Source organism: Rhizoctonia solani, chromosome 12, assembly GCF_016906535.1.
Source record: "Rhizoctonia solani chromosome 12, complete sequence".
NCBI classification, from domain to species: Eukaryota; Fungi; Basidiomycota; class Agaricomycetes; order Cantharellales; family Ceratobasidiaceae; genus Rhizoctonia; species Rhizoctonia solani.
In genome coordinates this window covers 1,139,804-1,159,321 of record NC_057381.1, presented here as the reverse complement: position 1 = coordinate 1,159,321, position 19,518 = coordinate 1,139,804, and the positions used below count along the sequence as shown (strand labels likewise).

The 19,518-nt window shown below is 52.3% G+C and overlaps 5 protein-coding genes across 5 annotated transcripts; 4 read left to right on the top strand and 1 right to left on the bottom strand.

Annotated features, from left to right (window-relative positions):
- Positions 1 to 1,282: 1,282 nt before the first annotated feature.
- On the bottom strand, positions 1,283 to 2,497 carry RhiXN_11601 (uncharacterized protein; the record flags this gene model as incomplete). The annotated part of the gene is made up of 4 exons (XM_043331416.1): positions 1,283 to 1,799; positions 1,854 to 1,944; positions 2,022 to 2,173; positions 2,226 to 2,497. 4 exons carry the CDS (start codon positions 2,495 to 2,497, stop codon positions 1,283 to 1,285), a joined length of 1,032 nt encoding a protein of 343 aa, XP_043184926.1.
- Positions 2,498 to 3,507: 1,010 nt separating this feature from the next.
- RhiXN_11600 (ubiquitin-conjugating enzyme) lies at positions 3,508 to 7,212 on the top strand (the record flags this gene model as incomplete). Its single annotated transcript, XM_043331415.1, has 14 exons — positions 3,508 to 3,543; positions 3,590 to 3,640; positions 3,706 to 3,714; positions 3,786 to 4,139; positions 4,194 to 4,406; positions 4,454 to 4,604; positions 4,652 to 4,817; positions 4,880 to 5,456; positions 5,543 to 6,215; positions 6,264 to 6,443; positions 6,498 to 6,504; positions 6,553 to 6,612; positions 6,666 to 6,746; positions 6,903 to 7,212. The coding sequence occupies 14 exons, from the start codon at positions 3,508 to 3,510 to the stop codon at positions 7,210 to 7,212; spliced, it is 2,868 nt and encodes a 955-aa protein (XP_043184925.1).
- A 164-nt stretch (positions 7,213 to 7,376) lies between these two features.
- On the top strand, positions 7,377 to 9,632 carry RhiXN_11599 (uncharacterized protein; the record flags this gene model as incomplete). Its single annotated transcript, XM_043331414.1, has 1 exon — positions 7,377 to 9,632. One exon carries the CDS (start codon positions 7,377 to 7,379, stop codon positions 9,630 to 9,632), a length of 2,256 nt encoding a protein of 751 aa, XP_043184924.1.
- A 43-nt stretch (positions 9,633 to 9,675) lies between these two features.
- RhiXN_11598 (Reverse transcriptase (RNA-dependent DNA polymerase)) lies at positions 9,676 to 13,527 on the top strand (the record flags this gene model as incomplete). Its single annotated transcript, XM_043331413.1, has 1 exon — positions 9,676 to 13,527. The coding sequence occupies one exon, from the start codon at positions 9,676 to 9,678 to the stop codon at positions 13,525 to 13,527; it is 3,852 nt and encodes a 1,283-aa protein (XP_043184923.1).
- Positions 13,528 to 13,888: 361 nt separating this feature from the next.
- On the top strand, positions 13,889 to 17,281 carry RhiXN_11597 (carnitine/acyl carnitine carrier protein; the record flags this gene model as incomplete). Its single annotated transcript, XM_043331412.1, has 5 exons — positions 13,889 to 14,576; positions 14,639 to 14,932; positions 14,984 to 15,577; positions 15,637 to 16,054; positions 16,216 to 17,281. 5 exons carry the CDS (start codon positions 13,889 to 13,891, stop codon positions 17,279 to 17,281), a joined length of 3,060 nt encoding a protein of 1,019 aa, XP_043184922.1.
- Positions 17,282 to 19,518: the final 2,237 nt, after the last annotated feature.

The window sequence follows — 19,518 nt, the reverse complement described above, 5'->3', positions numbered from 1 at the left end:
ATTTCAGCCAAACATATATGCGGCGTACCCATCCGGATATAGAAACTCGATCACGCGTACCTGCTTGAGATCACAGTTATCAGTCCGAGCGTCTTGGCGAGATATGGATCTAGGAGATGGGGGGAAGGGATGTAAGGTACTGCGCGCTTACCTTTACTGTATCACGGACAAGTCCGAATCTCGTACGAAAAAGCTCATTCACAGGGATGGGACTCTTTCGGACATACCGGCACTGGGTAGGGTAAAGAAGAAGAAAAAACACAATCGTGTGGACATATCACGAAATCGAGTGGCGCATTAATTAAGGAGTAAGTAACCCAAAAAAAAAAACAAAAAGCCTACTCGGATTCTTTTTCGCTCACCCCAGCCATCCGCTCCTGCTCATCGCTTCGGCGAACGGATGGGACACTCGACTTCGAATTCGAATTCGATAGGAAATCTCCTGGGAACGACAGCCCACCTTCGAGAATAGGTCAGTTGATCGTAAAGCATAAAAGCTATAGGAAGTGTATTACTTGGGCTGGACCCAATTGTAATCACCCCCGGAGCTCAATCTCGGTTGAATTATTCCCATCTCACGCGAGACAAGTCGTCACATTAGCCAAGGGAGTGAATGTACAGTAATACGACAGGGCTGGGGTAATACAGCGCGGGGAGGGAAGAGGGAACAGAGAAGATAATTCTGGAGCGATTTCTCCCGAGGACCGGCTCCGGCAAGGTGACCCGGTCTCGATCTGTAGGACGTTCTTGAGTCGTTCCCCGCTCCCCACCCCCCTTGTTCGACTTCCCGTCTATTCCACCGAGCGCTCAAGACGTCACGGGTAGACTACTCGTCAGCTTATCGAGCCCAGCGCCCATAGTACAACGCAACCCCGAAATTAATTCAATCACCGCAGTCAATACGTACACCTCCCCCAGATTCTCGGTTTGTAATGGTACAAAGAGTGATATGGCACAAGTGATGCGTTGTACATTTTGGTCAGGGAGACGAAGGATCGTATAGAGACATATGAAGCCAAGATAGATAAGACGTAAGGGAATAAATCTTAGTCGGGCGGAGAGGCGAGACCCCCAAGCGACGAAAGCCAAAAAATGAGTCTAAAAAGGGAAAAAGGGAAAAAGGAAATGGGAGTAAAGAGAAAAAAAAAGGAAGGGGAAAAACGAGAACAAGGACTTGTCGCACGCGGACGAGGAGGATGTACGATTGAAGATCACCTCCTCCAGCTGGCTTGTTCGCCGGAACTTCGGATAATTCGAGGCTGGCGTTTGGCTTGAGTTTGGTTTACGGCTGGCCGTAGGCCGATGACGAAGTGGTAAATCCAGCGGATGTAGAAGTGATATCTGTAAATGTTCCAGGCAGCCCGCTGCCGGTTGCGTTCCAGTCGTTGGACCAGTGTGCCTGGTCATCGGGGCTTAGGAAGTGATGGAGATGCCCTGGGCTCTCGGAGCGAGGAATGCCGAGTCCATGTGGCGCGGCAGCGTAAAACTCGGGAGGGTAGAGGTGGGGATCCGCCTCGAGTGTGCCTGGATTGTAGGCGAATGTATCTGCCTTGGAGTAGGATGGGTGGCCGAATTCGCCGGTCGGGTCGGGCGGATGCTGGAGGCCAGTGTAGGTATGGGGAGGGGTCGGGAGGGACGAAGAACGGTCATGGGCGTGACCGGGCTGTCCGACGCCGAATGCGCTGACACTCGTGTGGGAACTGGAGCCAGGACGACCGCTGGACGGGGAGCTTGCCTGGGGAGAAGACACAAGGAGTGGGGCCGCTCCAGAGGCCTCGAGCATGAGCTGTTCGTTGGCTCTGCAAGGACGGTGAGCAAGAGCACAAGGAAGAGGACTAGTACTGGAAGCTAACCGATTGAGGTCCCGAATTAATTCTTGTTTTCGCCTGAGCTCATCCTCCATGCGATCGTTCTGGTCCCTGAGTTGGACGACTCGGGCCGTCGCTGGCGGGATCAAAAACGGGAGCAAAGCGGGGGCAAATGTAAGTGGTAAAGTGAATAGACTCGGGTATGGGACTTACCCCGCTCGACAACACGGTACTTGGAGAGTCGCTCGTCACCGCGGTTGAGGACAGAGCGCAGACGGTCGTATCCCTTGCCGAGTTCATTTCGACGCTGCTGCTCGGCGTCGCAGCGGATGAGACGAGCGTCCTCCTGGCGCTGACGGAGAATGCTGGGGGGAGGTGAACAACCGATTGGATTAGTCATTGTGTATGTGTACGCACTTGTTCGACTCGTCCTCTGGATCCTCGTCTGTGGGGATCGTGAGGGATGCAGTCGAGTTGGTACGACGCTTGCGGTTCTTCTGGCGCTCGAGGGCAGCCTGCAGAGCCTCTGGGTCCTTGGTAGAGCCGCGGCGGCCGGTGTTGACAGGGACATAGGCAGGGATCGAACTCGTGCTGCTGTGGCGGCTATGTCCGCGGGGTCGGGAGCTGGAGGCCACCGGCTGCTGGTCCCAGGCCGGAGCAGGAAAAGAAAAGTCGTCAAAGCCAGTCATGGTCGTAGAATCAGATATTGAGCAGACGGGATAGGATCGGTTGCGATTAGGTCAAGTGGTCTGGTTAACGTTGCGCCTCGTATTGAGTGCAAATATATGACGCTCCCAGTTGCCACCACAACAAAACAATCGTCGGTCGTTCCTTTCTTCACGGCGGCGGTCGACGCTCACTCCACGACCATTCACTTCAACGTTTGGCTCCGCGACCGGTTTCAAGACCGACGGATCTCTGCCACGATAAATCCACAAACAAATATATCCGGGCGCTTGTCCAATTTTCCTTTCCCTCCCCTGCATATACCCAGCCCCAGACATGCCCCCACCTCTCCCATCTGTTTCACCTTCACCGTCATTCTCTCTGCCCATCCTCGCCCGCGTTCTCTCGTCATTCTCCTCCTCTTTTTTGTCCCCCTGTGCGACCACCAGAAAAAAAAGGATTCACTAGCGCCGGTGGGTCAGCCACTCCTCTGGCCCACACCTGCTAAATTCGGCCACACCACCCGCCCAACGAAACACGTTTCCTGGCGCACAAACCCAGAGGCGAGCCGATACGGCTAGTTATCCGAGCTCTCCCGACTTCCCTTCCACATGGACGTCGGAAGCGCAATCCCGAGCAGAAAGGGATCTCCGTCTGTGGATTCCCGACAGCGCCACCCCTCGCCACCCCGCCTGCTCCCCATTCAATTCGTCAACAGCAACCATATTAGTCCACACGTACCTGTGTTCCTTCATCGGCCGATCTCCCCAACCGACCTTGGCTTGCAGACTTGTCTCGACTTGGCTAGACCTTGTTCCGAGGCTTGTGAACAAAAAAAAATTCCTTCCTAAATATCATGTACATATGCATTCGGCATGGTCTCGAAACCCGTCGCAGTCCCGCGTCCTGTTCTCAATCTGTATAATGAATATAATAGAGCCCACACCGCGCGTGATCGAGCAAAGAGTCGCGTTGCCGATTAAACGCCAACCTGTGTGATGACATAAGCGACGCTCAGTTCTTGCACTCAACCATGGCCCCGAAACAGAGTTCGAAAAAGGCGGCAAAGGTGAGGTCCAACACAGGCAGGGTTAAGCCCACAACTCATTTCGCAGTTCTATTCCGAGGACATTGTTCGCAAAATAAGCGATCCCACACGAGTGGCGGTGAGTCTCGCTTTGCATGGCACCCATACTCTAACACCAAACTGACACACCGGGCATGGTCTCAGATGGTCGGCGTACGTTGTTCCGTTTAATTGTTCTCCTCCTTCCCCACCCTCTCATACGCATGTAACTGATCTACCCCAAGCGCAGCTGGCACGACGCAGACGACCAAGTGTCCCCACTGAACCCCTCCGATCCGCTAGAACTACCCCTCAAAAAGGGTGAGTTTGGGATAACGGATATCGAGCACCGCACGCGCCACATTGTGCCCGAATCCGAATACGAGCTCGTCGACCGCACATTTCGGGTCGGGGACGTATGCAAGCGTGGGATCGACGACGTCGCTAGCGCCGTGGTCCTCGAGGTCCGATGCGAACTTAGGCTCAAGCACGCGATCAGCGGGGTACCTGTCGAGGGATGGATACCCGGGGAGGAAGTGGAGAATAAGCCGGGTGTCATGCTGGGGGATTACGTTGTGTGCAACGATTGGGTTGGACAGGTGCGTATGCGCGAGTTTTGGATTCGTACGTGACTTTATGGGGGTTATTGCCAGGTCGAGGAGATTTTCGACGAGGCGATTATTCTGCTTAATGACAAGGATCTAGTTCGGGTTGCGGATATGGGCGGCAGGTTTGCTGTTGGCGATCGCGGGACGGACATTCTTCCTGCGACTGGCCACCCGCCCTTCACGTCAGGCACCTCGCAATGCATTCTTGAAGTTCAGCCTAGCGTGTTGGCCGTCAGCTGGTTGGCTGTCAACCAATGGGTTTGTACAGTTTTGGTATAGCCGAGCTTTGACTGACTGCAGTTTAGCTCACCCCCGAAGAATCGGCCAATCGACCAAGACCGCAACAGTTTTGGACCGCAGAAGATCTTCATCACCTTACCTATGTCAAGATTCGCTCTGAAAACGTAACCCGGGTCCCCGATCGAGTGACGTTCAAAGATCCAGGGGCGTATCAAAGTGGGTCTATGCTCTCTTTTCTCTTTATAATTCTCATGATCTTGCAGGGTACGGTGTGGTCAAGACTCAGCACAGGGGCGAGTCGGGTCGCGTACTCGAAGTGGAAACGATGGTGGTCACTGAAAGTCGCTCGACCGCCAAGATCATGTGGCAGGATGGGACAATCGAGGAAGTTTTGGGTACCGCCATTATTCCATACTTGAATGTGGACGAGTATGATTGCTGGTACTTCACCCCTTTCATTTTCTCACAATGTTGTAATAACGATGCGCCAGGCCAGGAGATTTTGTCCGCTGGAAGAACGAAGACGAGGCCCGAGTGGCAGTCGTCCAGTCCACTCATGCCCAGAACCGAACGGCCAAGGTAATGTGGTATGGCACAAGCCCTCCCCAGACCGAAACCGTCTCCGTGCTCGAACTCGATCCACACGGACCGTCCGGGACCGAAACATTCGGCGTTCGACGGGGTGATTTTGTCTTTTTGCACAGACCGGGGACGACCAATGGTGCGCAACTACCCGCAGTCCCGCGTATCGGAGAATTGGAAGAGTGGGTGCGAGAGCCCCCGCCAATGGCTCAGCAACCTCATCCGTCCCACACGCATACGCACTCGCATTCGGACGAGAACGGTCATTTTCACGTCTATTCGGATGGCCGGGACCAATCTGGGAACGATTTGAATTTGGCCGAGGCCGGGTGGAGAGGTGTGATGGCTGCGCTCGGGATGAAACTCGCCGAGGAAGGAGCATCGCAAGAGTACTTTCATACCGAGCAACTGGGGCGCGAACGCCGTGTAGTCAAAGTCCATGAGTTCAAGGGTGGGAGTATCAGGTGGTTTGGAGAAGTTATGAACGTGAGTTTCTTTCTTTCTTTGTCTGGGGTGCTTTTTTTGTTGTTGCTGTGTAGATCCTGGGGCTGATTTAACGCGGGGTGGGGTAGTTGACTACAGGCGGGCTGATTCAAGTCGTTTTACCTCATGGAGAGGTGGTCGAGGTTCCACTTGAACGGGTTACGCTGCTCAATAACGAAGGGTTCGATGAACTTGGCGGATGGCAGGACGGTGATTTGTCTGCGGATGAAGGGAGCAGTTATGGTTCGGAAGAAGTCATGGAAGAGGTTGTGTATCCCGATGGACAGCCCTTGCAGGAAGAGGAAGTGGATGGGTGGGAAACGGAAGGAAGCGAGGATGAAGATATGGAGAGCGCTGGGTCTTGGGGCGACGATGAGGATAAAGATATGACTATACCCGGAGGATATATCCCTGGTTCTCCGATTCCGCCTGAGTCCGCTACTGATACTACGGCTACTACTGGTGCTACTGGTGCTACTGGTGCTACTGGTGCTACTACTGTGACCGCTCCTGTTGCCGAAAAGGAGACATCCCCATCACTGCCTTCAGTACCTGGACCGAGCACGAGTCTAAATGTTAGTGGAGGATCGATACTTGATACGCTGGACGAATCCACTTCGCCTTGGCATCGATTCGAGATATTGCCTAGTGCCCCAGTGGACCACGCGTATTATGGACACAAGACCACCTCGGCTCAGCCTCCCAAATCGTTCATGACTCGACTGGCTAAAGAGTACAAGGTGCTCGCTAGTAGCTTACCTAGTGAGTTCCTTGTAAACCTAGCCGGGCAATTTACAAACTAGCCAGCAGACACGATCTTGGTCCGAGCGTACGAAGACCGTTCAGACCTCTTGCGATGCCTGATTATCGGTCCTCAGAACACACCGTATGAAGATGCACCGTTTGTGATCGACTGGTTTTTGGATAGTTCGTTTCCTCAATCTCCACCGCAGGCGCATTTCTTGAGCTGGACGAACGGAAATGGACGCGGTGAGTGTCCTACCTGTTCTGGCTGAAAAGCATACTGACTTGTTGACGTTGTAGTAAACCCGTGAGTAGACTTGAGCCGAGGTATGCATCTAGCTGACATGGTCGACAGGAACTTGTACGAAGAAGGCAAGGTGTGCTTGAGTATCCTTGGGACGTGGTCCGGAGACAAGTGCGTGTGTTGATTGATTAAATGATATGAATTTTGACGCTTGGCGTGGGTAGGAGCGAGTCCTGGAGTGCGGCGAGGTCGTCGCTGTTACAGGCGTTTGTGTCTATCCAGGGGTTGGTACTGGTCAAGGAGCCGTGAGTTTGATTCCTATAGGAAAAGCGACGATAATAACATTGGGCTAGATGGTTCTGCGAGCCCGCATATGATAAGCTCAGAGGGACGGAAGAAGGCATTGTTAACAGGCAAGTCCCATGTTGATTGCATAGGATCAATCTGACGTCTGTATGCAGCCGACTGTATAGCGAAAAGGCCTACGTCCTTTCCAGAGGATTCATACGACGAGCCTTGGAGGTCGAAGTGGGCGGGCTTGAAACCGAGATCGAGTGGTATTATATCAAGCAGGGCCGATTGGCCAGAGCAATCGAAGACGCACGAGCTCTGGTAGCACGGAGTGAGGCAGGAGAGTATGAGGCTCTCAAGGAGGTATTAAAGGAGTCGGACCCAGCGGTTGGAGTTTTATCTGAGGGTGCAGTGATCATGCTCAGGCGAACCCTAGACAAGCTGGATGCTATACTGAAGGAGAGGACAAAGTCGTCTTGATTTGTGTCGATTTGCCTGTGTCGCCATTCCTTTCATCGTTTTTCTTCTTTTGGTTGTTTTGGTGTGCAATGAATAGATGTAATCACAACGCATACAGGCATGCTGTGCCCACGTGGTTCGGGCGCGTTTAAGGTTCCAGTGACGTACACGTGACGGCGACCACCATGACCGACAATCCTGGGCCCAAGGGCAAAGGAATCAGCTCGCGTTTTTCAGGCATTCTGCGTCGTTCTACTCGCTCTACTTCTGACCTTACCAGCATTCACGCACACGATATTAGTTCTGTATACCCGTCTGAGAGAAAAGCTATCAAAAAATCCAAAAACAACGGCTCCAATGACTCCATCTCTATGTATGGTTCTGATGATTCCGACCAAAAACCTAGAAAAATTAGCAACGTCCAGTCCGCCATCCCTGCTGGGTCTACCCAGGAAGCAGTTGCAGACGCAACACTAAACATTGAGTCCATCTCCGAATTTTCTCATACCCCTAGCCCCACCCGAGCATCACGCGTCGCGAGCCCAAAAGTCCCCCTCATCCCGCCCAACACAGGCAATCCTCCCGTCACAATGATCGTCAGCTCCTCCCAAGAGTCTGAACAGATTAGAGACGCCGGGGAAGGGTTTGAGCGACTAATGGAACATACGTCGGACTACGATGATAGCCAAGTTGGCACACCCAAAAGCATAGCCATGGATCTGGCAGAGGACACACGTCCGATGTCGGCCACCCCTAAATCTAACCGCATTAGCAATGTCCGCAGAGAAACACCAATGCACGACCTTACATGGAACCCGGAAGATCAACACTGGCTCGACCGACTAGAAGACGGAGCATACCCTTGCGATGACGCGCTCGAGTGCGCCCTCAAGTACTCCCAAATCACCGCAAAAGTCATCCGATCCATCATCAACAACAGAGTAACCCAAGACAGGACCACCAACGAGCAAAACACCACGATCAAGTTCTTGAAGGACATCGCAAAAATTAGCGAAAGTACCCACGACCATGCAGACCGCACAAGTCACATCTACCCGCAATGCATACGGGAGGGAAGACCCATGAAACCCGAACCAGTCACATCACTAGTCGACAACGAAGAAATGGAGACGGACCACGAAACAGACTGGGGCAACTCCAAACCCGGAAAAGGATGGGGTCAAGCGGCACACCACCCACAACCTACCAACCCGTTCATCGACTTCGACCCAACCTCCGGACTAATCAACCCCAACCCAAACACACCCTCAACCCTTAGCACAGACAACCCAATCCTCAACCAAATCCTCAAAAAACTTGAACAACTCGACAATATCAACACCAGGCTGAGCAGGCTCGAAGGTTCGAAACCGCAGGCTAAGCCTGCACATACGACCCAGCCAGCCTCCGCCCCCAAACCTAACCAAAATACAAGCAACTCAGCAAGCGTCAGCTGGGCCGATGTCGCGGCCAAGGGTAACTCCAAAGCCCCGGAAGTCAAAGCTTCCAACATCGCGTCCGCCCTCAAAAGGGACATTGCGAAACCATCACCCGCACAGAGCGACGACAGGAACTTTGTCGTTCGCTTCAAAACCCTACCCGTCACCCAACCCAACCCGGAGAGCATCTTTGTGTCCATGCGCGAATGCCTGGATGCCGCGAACAGAACGCTCGGCAAAGGCAGACTCACCAGAGTCCGCTGGACACTCAAGGCGAGTCTACACCTGTCTTTCTCAAACTCTGCATCCATCACGGCGATCGAAAACGCCATACCCCTACTCATGGACAAGCTGAAAATGCCCGAGTACGATTTCGGCCCCGAAGTTCCGTGGAGTCGTCTGGTAGTCACCAACGTCCCCACTGGGATGGGAGGGCCCGCGCAGCGCATGCGCAACCGAGACGAACTTACACAGCTGCTACGGGACTCGTTCCCTGAGGAAGCCAAATTTGGCGACCTCAAAATAACCCTTTCACCAGATTGGCTCGCAGACCCCGCGCGCCTCCAAGCGGAAGGCCGGCAGGCCTCCACAGTGTCGTTCGCATTCGAGGACGCCGGGGGCATCACCTCGAGCCGCCTACTCGCTAATCCACAATTATTCATATACGGCCGAAAGTGTGAAATCAAGAAATTCAACCCCAAACCCCTCCTACAAACATGCTCGAAATGTGTGAGGTACGGACACACCGAACGACAGTGCCGCACCAAGAAGCCCCGCTGCCACAAATGCGGCCGCAACACCCACACCACCGAAGACCACAACGCCGACAACTGCCCCCGATGCATTCGGGATGGCAAGGGAAACCCATGCGAATGCGTGTATTGCACGTCTTGCAGTCTACACGGACACCGATTCAACACCCCCGAATGCCCGAAGATGTCTGAGTTCCGCCGCCCCATCACGCAGATCATTGCAAGCCGGTCGACAGGCGTTAATGCCTGAACACCACATACTACAACTGAATGTTGCGGGGTGCAACCCAAGAATGCACGCACTCCTCAACGAACCGCTATATGAGTATTTCGATATATTTATTCTCCAAGACATTTGGTGGGGCCGTATTGGCTCCCAAAAAGACACTAATCCCAACAAACAGAATATTTATGGCACTGTCGCCTCCACTAACTTCCTATGTATTATCCCCCCAGGCTTCAACACGGTTGAGGGGCCAGGGGTAGCCATATATATACGCAACAATCGCAACATCCATCCTCAATTCTCTAACATCTCACCCATTCATAAAGATATTCTTGCAGTGGACCTCAAACTACACGACTCACCCCTAACCATCATCAACTGCTACCCCCACGGCAAGAGCCTCAAAGACACCGTCGACGCCATCACCAACATCAACATCCCCATGGATAGACCATGCATAATGGTTGGGGACTTCAACCTACATCATCCCGAGTGGGCCCTCACAGGCTCCAAGTGGGAGCAACACCGACCCAACGCACAAGAAAGGATGTTTAAGGCATACGCTGAGTACCAGGACCTCCACGTCCTTAATCACCTCTCTCTCCCCACACATATCGTCCCAAGATCACCCGCCTCCAACGCCATAATAGATCTTACACTCCTTAACAGCCGAGCAGTGGACGCGTGGCCAAACCTCAATTGGGAGGTAGAAGCCCAGTCCTCTGGCAAGTCACTAGGGTCTGACCATATGGCCATCACATGGACCATAGGCCCTCACGATCAAGCCGAGTCTGTTGGGGTCACGGAACCGTCCCCCAGACACCTTATAGATACCAGCCGCCAAAAGAAGTGGACCCAAGAATACATGCGGCAAGTCCAGAAGAACCCCCCTCCCACAGATCCCTCGGTAGCCGAAGACGCAGATAGGATGACCTCCATAATCCTAGACGCCATGTCAAATGCTACCCGCTTAGTCATGCCATCACCCCCGTGTCAAAAGAGGGCCGGTCCAGTTAGATCCCCATGGTGGACAGACGAGTGTTCTGAGGCGGTTCACAACCTCAAACACAACCCTGACCAAAAACCAAAGGAACAGCTGAGAGCGGCCTTACGAGGTGCCATCAGAAGGGCCAGAAAAAGCCGAGGGGACAAGATCTTGGCAGAGATCTCTACCCAACGCGTTTTTGACGTCCTAAAATGGTACCAGGGTAAGCGGCGTTCCATCATCCCCCCTATCCGCCATCCATCTCTAGACATCACAGCCACACATCCACACGACAAAGCTAAACACCTAGGCCTGCAATTCTTCCCACGAGTCAACTCCCCCCACGTGACGCTAGAACCACTCGGCCTCAAGAGCACCCCACGAAGGCCACACCAACCCATTACCTCAGCAGAAGTCAGATCCGCGCTTGAACTCACATCCAACCGTTCTGCCCCAGGCGCCTTTGGATCCAACTATCGACTGCTCAAATGGGCCTTCAACGCCTCCCCAGATATCTTTGTCAACCTGTTCAACCTATGTCTAGAGATTGGATACCACCCCACCGCCCTCCGTAACTGCATCATTGCCCCCATCCCCAAACCCAACCGTGCCGACATGTCCACCCCCAAGAATTACCGCCCCATTGCGCTACTGGAGACACTTTCCAAACTCCTCGAAAAAGTTGTCACGGCGAGGCTCCTACATGAGGCCGGGGAACACAACCTAATCCCCCAAGCGCAATTTGGGGGAAAGGACATCACGTCATGCACAGATGCAGGGCTATGCATGGTACACGACATCCGCACAGCATGGAAGAACAACAAGGCAACCTCCCTATTAACTCTAGATGTGTCAGGTTACTTCAACAACGTCGACCACTCCCGCCTGATCTACACTCTAGACCGCCTTGGGTACTCGACCAACATTTGCAATTGGCTGAAATCTTACTTAAGCAACCGCACAGCACAATTCCGCATTGATGGCGTCCTCTGCCCACACTTCCAACTGCCCAATGTTGGCATCCCACAGGGCTCTCCTCTATCCCCCGTCCTCTCTTCGCTATACTCCATCCCCCTCCTCCTTGCTTCTACAGATCCTCAAGCACACTCCTTCGCCTATATCGACGATTTCACCATCCTCGCTTACAGCCACTCCCATCAAGAAAATATCAACATCATCTCTGAAGTTACCAAGAACATCAACCAAGTTGCCATCAAACTAGGCCTAGAATTTGAACTCCCTAAGTCTGATCTTATCCATTTCATTTGCTCTCCTAAAACCCCTCACTCCAACCCATCACTAACCTTTTCCCACTCCGGTACAGATACTACCATCAGTCCAAAAGATGTAGTCAGATGGCTGGGGTTCTTTCTGGACAGAAGGCTCAACTTCAAGGAACACATCCAGACCATGGCCATCAAAGCCAAGGCCACGCTGGCCGGTCTACGGATGCTAGCCAACTCCCAGAACGGACTCTCAGTACGTCACGCACGCATCTTGTTTAAGGCTAGTGTCACCCCAATCTTGACCTATGGGCTCCCTCTGTGGTTTCATGGGCGCAGGCAGTTGTCGTTGCTCGAGCCACTTAGGAAAGTCCAGAATCAAGGCTTGAGGTGGATACTTGGTGCCTTCCAAACCACTCCCTCCAGATGCATGGAACACCTCGCTTCCATACCCCCCCTTCATATCGCATGCCTCAGAATTATCGAAAACCTTGCTAGGAAACTTAAGTCCATACCCGCACTTGCCGAAGTCGCGCGCAGACTACCGCCAGAATGGGACTCCTCCACGGAGCGCCAACACAATCCCAAGTCCCCCATCACTTTCGCGGCTTCACTCTCGCACCCGGACATAGAATTCATCACACCGTACCTCGTTCACCCATCCAAACCCCCAGTACCTTGGCCAGGGCAGCTCGAAATCGAACATAAATCACCCGCCCCATCGAAGAAAGCTGCCGCCAAGATCATCCAGAACGAAATAGACGAAGCCGAAAGCAACCACCTGGGAAACACCGTCCATGGATTCTCAGACGGGCATGCCGGAACCCTCAATGGCATCCCCAAGGTCGGCCTCGGATACATCGTCAAATACGGGCGACAAACCCTAGCAAGGAATTCACATAGCATCGGCCCTAGAGCCAACATATACGACGCTGAAATGTTAGGGATCGCCATGTGCCTTAACAGTGCAGCCCGTATAGCCGAGCAAGTTCAGGCAAAGCGAATCATCATATACTGCGATAATCAAGCGGCCGTCAAAGCCATATCATCACTACACAGACACCCCGCCCAATACGCATCGAGAATTTTCCATCAACACGCCCAACAGTTCCTGGGAAAAGACCCGTCCCGCCACATCACGATCAAGTGGCTACCAGGACACTCCAAAATAGATGGAAATGAACTCGCAGATGAAGCAGCGAAGGGGAGCGAGATGCTCCAACCCACCCCCGTTTTCAACAGAACTATAACATGGGCAAGAACTAGAGCCACGAAAAGAGCCACGGCGAATTGGGGCAAAATCTGGAACGAACACACCACAGCTCGTCCAGACTCGGGCACCTACATACCGCGACCACCCGCCCTTAAACTACACCCCATATTCAACCGGCCTACATACCCCCGAAACGTACAATGCCGACTAGTCCAATTCCTCACCGGACACGGCTTCTACGGGGCGTATAGCGCTCGTTTCCACTCCCACATCGACCCGCAATGCCCATGCGGCGAACCATCACAAACGCCCGAGCACATGCTCATGTTCTGTCCCGAGACGGAAAAATACAGGCACATCATTACTGACGTATCGCCTGAACACTCCTGGGAGGAGATTTTCGGAACACTGCCGGGACTGGAGGCAGTATCTGAGTTCATACTGAAGTCGGGAATCGGAAAGTGTAGAGATCCGCCGGCAGCCGCTCAACCTCTGTAGGGCCTTATGCCCACTTCCATACGTCCTTACGACCGCTATATACGCCCTTATGGCCGCCACACTCCAGTCCTTAAGACGCATCGATTATCACGCCCTTACGGCCCCTGTACATGGCCCCCGCGGTCATCCCGTGCTTACTACCTCGCTTCCCCGTGTTGTGTTTTCTCTTTCTCTCTCTCTCTCTCTCTCTTAGCGTAGTTTGCCTCGGTTTCTTGTGAGCGGTTTGCCTTGTTTCGCATGTAGCTCCTTAAATATGAATCAAAAAAAAAAAAAAAAAAAAAAAAAATGACGTACACGTGACGCGAGCGGTTTATATGAGTCGCCACTAGGACGATTACTACAGCCATTTGTTTTCTGCAACATGCGGTGGCGAACACTCGCCAATGCACTCTTGGTGGGCTCGGTGCTCGCTGACCAACAACATTTTGAGGGCACCGGTGATGATACCTTTGTTGAAGAATATACCTTTCGGAAGACGATCATCGATGTGCTGTCGGCCGACGAAGACTACAGTCTACTGCTGAAAGCCTTGCAACGAGCTCGATTGGTCCCAACGCTGAACCGAATCAATGGGAGCACTCTATTTGCACCGACCAACGCTGCTATCGAGCGATATGCCAAGTCTCATCCTGACTCGCTCTGGGCGTCGCTAGTGTCCGGGTCAGCTCCAACCAACCCACACAACGAGCTCAGACAACACGTGTTTTACCATATGCTAAACTATACCACCACACCAACAACATCGAACGACCTCCCAGCTGCCCCTGCAACATTCACACACCGAACGCTTCATTTTCCACAGGCACCTGACGATGGATCTGGACCACCCTCACACGAGCCTCCGGATCTACCTCCGTGGATGCCAGTACCCGGCGGACTCCTTGCCGGGGAGCCCCAACGAGTCAGAATCACCTGGAGGGACGATGCTGCGTGGGTAGCTGTTTCTGAACAAGGCGAGGGCGGGTTGAAGATCGTCAAGGGTGATGCTGAGGCTTCGAATGGTCGTGTAATTGGGGTCGATGGCGTTATTCCTTTACCAAAGAATCTAGGTGAGTAAAACATGCGACCTTGTTGGATTTGTACGTGGCTTGCTAATACCATTCATTTGTAGCCCATGTGGTTAAACACCATCCAAATTTGAAGACACTCTCCCGTTACCTCACTCCGTCTATCGAACGTGTGCTTTCCAACTCGCCTCACCTCACGCTATTCGTCCCTGATGACAAGGCATGGGATGTACTTCAACCTATGGAGAAACTCTGGCTAGATAGCGGATTCGCCGAGCGAGATTTGATGGATATATTTGCCAGACACGCGACCACCGGGGAGAAACCACATGAAGATGTAGATTTCGCCGATAATATCAAAGTAGGCTGGAGTGAATACTGGGGCAGCGATTCGTCCTGTGAGTTGATTTTTTAATTTGGGTTACAAAAATTGACATTTGGTTCTGTAGATCAATCTTTGGCAAACAGTAAACTACAACTTGCTACTCATTCCAATGGAACTACTATGGTCAATAATGGCACCGCCTCGGTTCTTCAAAAGGATGTCTATGCTTCTAATGGAGTCCTACACACCCTCGATTCATTGCTTGTCCCGTCTGGTGCGCCGTTATTCAAGGCGACCGCTGAGAAATGGTTGCTGGCTCTCAATGCCACAGTGTTTGTTGGCATGCTCAGAGAAGCCGGATTGGACTCTTACGTCAACGGATCTGGAAAGGACAAGGAATGGACCATCCTTGCTCCCGCTGATGACGTTCTGAATGATATCCTACGAAAGAGAGATCTGAACCTGTTTGGAAGTATCAAGGACGAACTTAAGACGCTTCTGAGATACCACGTTATCCCTGGCATTCTCGAGCCCAAGGACCTCGTCGATGGACAACTGGTCGGAACTGAGTTGAGGCCTGATAGTCTCAAAGGAGAACGAATGCGACTCAAGGTGGACGTTGTAAGCAGTAAGAAAGGAGATATTGGGACAGAGGGCGAGGGTGGTGTGGGGAATGGTGATTTGGCATTTGGAGGAGCAAACGTGATTGCTGAACCTGGTATGGCAATCCTTCTGCTGCATTCGTTCATTCATTCAAATTTAATCCGTAATATGCAGTCCGTGTCGACAATACGATCATTTATCTGCTCTCAAGGCCCCTCAACTTACCTCCTGACGCAATACAAGCAGCTTTGGGTTCACTTGATCACACGACGTTCACCTCACTGCTATTCTCCGCTGGGCTCAATATTTCTCGCCCTGCAACAACCTTGCTCGTACCGGTTAATGAAGCCTTTGCTGCTCGAGGTCTGGCGACCAAATGGCTCATGATGGACGACGTCGATGCACGGACAGGGTTAAAGCGAGTATTGATGCATCACTTGCTGGAGGGTGTAGTGTTTGGTCAAGACTTGTCGTTCGATGGTGGAGCCGGGAAGATTGCCATACTCGCTGACGGAGACAAAGGAAACGGGAAAAAGAAGAGCTGGGGCACAGTGGAGGGGAGCGACGTCCGAGTCGTAAAAGAAGGGGATAGGTGAGTACTTCGGTTCTGCTACCGCATCACAATGGTCGAGGGCGAAGCGATGAAAGCACGGAATCTACCCCTGTGCTCGGACCCAGCCGCTCCACCCCTCGGGTGTCGCTATCGTGTTTGATCTGTGCCTTGCTTTTGCCCTTTACTGACTTGCGGTTCAGTCTCCTAATTGAAGCAAGTGGCCCGGATGAATCGCCACTCCCCTTGACTATTCTTGACACTCTCACACGCACCGGAGCTCTCCATGAAGTATCAGGCGTCCTTTGGCCCCGAAGCGTACGTGTCGGGATCCGCGAGCTTGGGCTAGCAGCGGATGCCAGTACGATGCTCCGGCTCGTCCAACGTGCCGGATTTGAAGGGATCTGGAACGGAACGGGTCTTCCGGTAGACAATATCGTGAACATCTACCCCCCCTCAATTGCGAGCGCTAAATGGGGGAAATGGTGGCTTCGTGGTGGCAATGGCGACAGCAAAAAGCCCCAGCCCCCGAAATGGACATACACGCTACTTTGCCCAACCGACGCCGCTTTTGCGCGTATCAATCTTACTCGCCTATTGGATGATCATGACGCGCTCGTGGCACTTGTACGTCAGCACATCGTGCCGGTCCCAATCGCTGAGCAGGGCGCTGGGGTGGGCGCCAAGGAGTCTTCCTCCACTGGATGGGTAGAGTGGATTATGAGCCGCTTTGTTCAGCCTGAGCGTGGAATCGAAAACTTACTCAACGGCGAATACGCACAATCTCCCTCGCGAGCTCGTCCTCACACCAATACCGCATCTACCACTACCAGCACTCCTTACGAGCCTGATGCCGAGACCCCACTACCACTGCAATCGTCAACTGCGCGGTTTGGAACACTTCAGACGTCCCATTCTGCCTATGGGGACGTGATTTTCGCGCATACAGGCGACCACGGTTGGGCTATCACCGTCAAGGGTGCGGATGAGTGGGCTGGGGTAAAGGCGTGGGGGAAGACCGTTGGAGTCACGCCGGATTCGGCAAGCAGGCTGGCAGGTAACTCGTTATTGACGGGTGGGGTTGTCCAGATCGACCGTGTTCTCGAGCCATACTTTCCGTCATGGTGGCGTGAGTGGATACCTGCCCTTGGCGTGGGTGCGGCGGGCGTTGCGACCATAGGACTAGTGTTCTGGGGTGTCATATGGGTATGGAAGAGGGACGTGCAGGAGGCCACGTACGAACCTGCCAACGGAGACGAAGATGAATGAACGAGAGTTCAGGGCGGTCGGAAACGAACGAAATAATGCGAGTCAAAGATTGGGGGGAGGGGGTGCCATGGGAAGGACTGGTGAGGAGCCCATTGGCTGGCGTGAGAAACTCAAAGGACCTTGAATTGAGCTTGCAATCGGCTACGGTTTCGTTCGCGGATCACATATGACATCCTCACCTCGCCTATACATTGGCTTCAACATAACAGCGTTTCATTACTCCCATTTCTGATTTAATGATAGGTTGTACATATATAATAGCGTTCTGGTGTATTGTTGATAGTTTTTTGCATTTCGAGCAACAAGGACTCAGACACGTCTTATGGCGAATGCTTTTTTTTTAATTCAGTTCATTTTTTTTTTAGCTTGAATCTAAGGCATAGAAGACGGCTATCAACCGCTTCAAGCATACTTTTTTCCATACTGCCCAAAGATCCACTCATGCCCACCGTCCCCAATATGCCAACGGAATCCTGAATGACATGGCTGTATGCACTTCATGACATTGGGTATTAATAAATCAGATAGTGATGGCGACTAAAGTGGCGGTGAAATGGTCTACCGAGTGGCTCGGGTGGCTCGGATAAAACTGCAGGCTTGATCGGCCATTATATTTTGACTAATTATCAGGGTTCTGTACAAGATCAACAGATCACCCACGCACGGCATCCGAGCAATGCTCAGACGTAGCGCCGGGACCTTCAGAAGCTACCGCTTCACGCTACACTATTTACTTTGAGAGGCCATTAAGCCGGATCCTGTGCTGAGGAGCCAGCGAGTGCCGCGCAGGTACATAAAGAATCTTTGTGCTCAAATCGGGCGCCCTTAGCACATCTCATACACTGGCAAGATCGGCCAGCCTCGCCGAACTGATTCACGCAAATGCCTCGTGCAAGTCACATCACCGCGCACAATCAATGCCGCACTTTAGGCGTTGATACCAGATTAAGTAAAACTCATGAATTCAAGATGAATTGAACGTCTCAGTTATTAGGCAAGAAGTATTGGCATATCCCGAGTTGATCGGAGCCAGACAACAACCTCAAATTCATGAAGGGCGTCGATGACATTTCATAACACAGGACATCGGTTTGTTCGTAGACCCCATTATTCTCATCGTTCTAAACATATAGCCCTATGCTTTGATCGGGTAGCTTCAATGCATAACTATCAGGCGCTAATACCAGTTCTTCCTTCTTGGGTATCCCGGACTCTTGCGGCCCCGTTTAGAACCCAATCCCACACCAGTGTCCGGTGCTATTACTCAAAATCGTGACGTTATATATCGAGATATGTAAGAGGAAGCTCGTCGCTTCTCGGGAGCCTATATCCATTTACTTTCTCTTGTACCCTTGATAGGTAGACCTTCCCCTCCGGGGCCTAAGCACGGAAATTCAGCCATCATCTGACTCAAACAAAGAGCCGAGCTTAAACATGCTGTATAATTGATGCACAGGCCTCATTAGCTGTGTGTAAATAACCAGCAAACGGGCCGTAAGTGGATGGGCGACGTTGATATGCATGCTGAAAATATATCACGTCAGTGAAAAGTACATGTATGTATGCCCTTCCTTTGCGAATGCCCGTGCATAGCATTAAATGCCTCGCGTTTGAGCCCCGCTCCTGCCAGGTTGTATGCACCCTAGTATACGTGGGTAGGTGCACATTGAACTAGGTAAGGTGGGCTAGCCCGTTTAAGCAATATGATGCTGCACCCATTAGATCAGACACCTGTCGGTTGATCGGTATCTCAGGAGGAAGCTTTGTGATGCGTTACCGAAGCACCCGGACTTTCATCCAACCATCGATGTACACCACTCGCGGGGTGCGAAGTGCGTAGTCTAGAGAACCAATTAAGCGAATTTCCCGAATTTTGGCATTTGAGCCAGCTTTTCGGTAGCATTCGAGCAAGCCCACCTCCAAGTTATATAGCCAACTCCTGCTATTTGAGTAATATGATCATTTTAGTAAATTTATGCTCATATCAAACATAAGCAATACAAATCCTAGGATCCATAAGCTTATAAAGAAAATCTATACACTTTATGTTGATATGCGACCTCACCGGGGTGCTCCAATGTGCGAGTGCTAAGACTGACATTTAATTACAGCCTATTATGAGAAAATGCCACCGGTCGACATCGCAGCAAGAGACAACGATAGTCCAGACACTCAGGTAAGAGCCGGCCCGGAGCTCCTTGCTGCGTCCCAAACAGGATAACTCGCCGGGAGTGGAG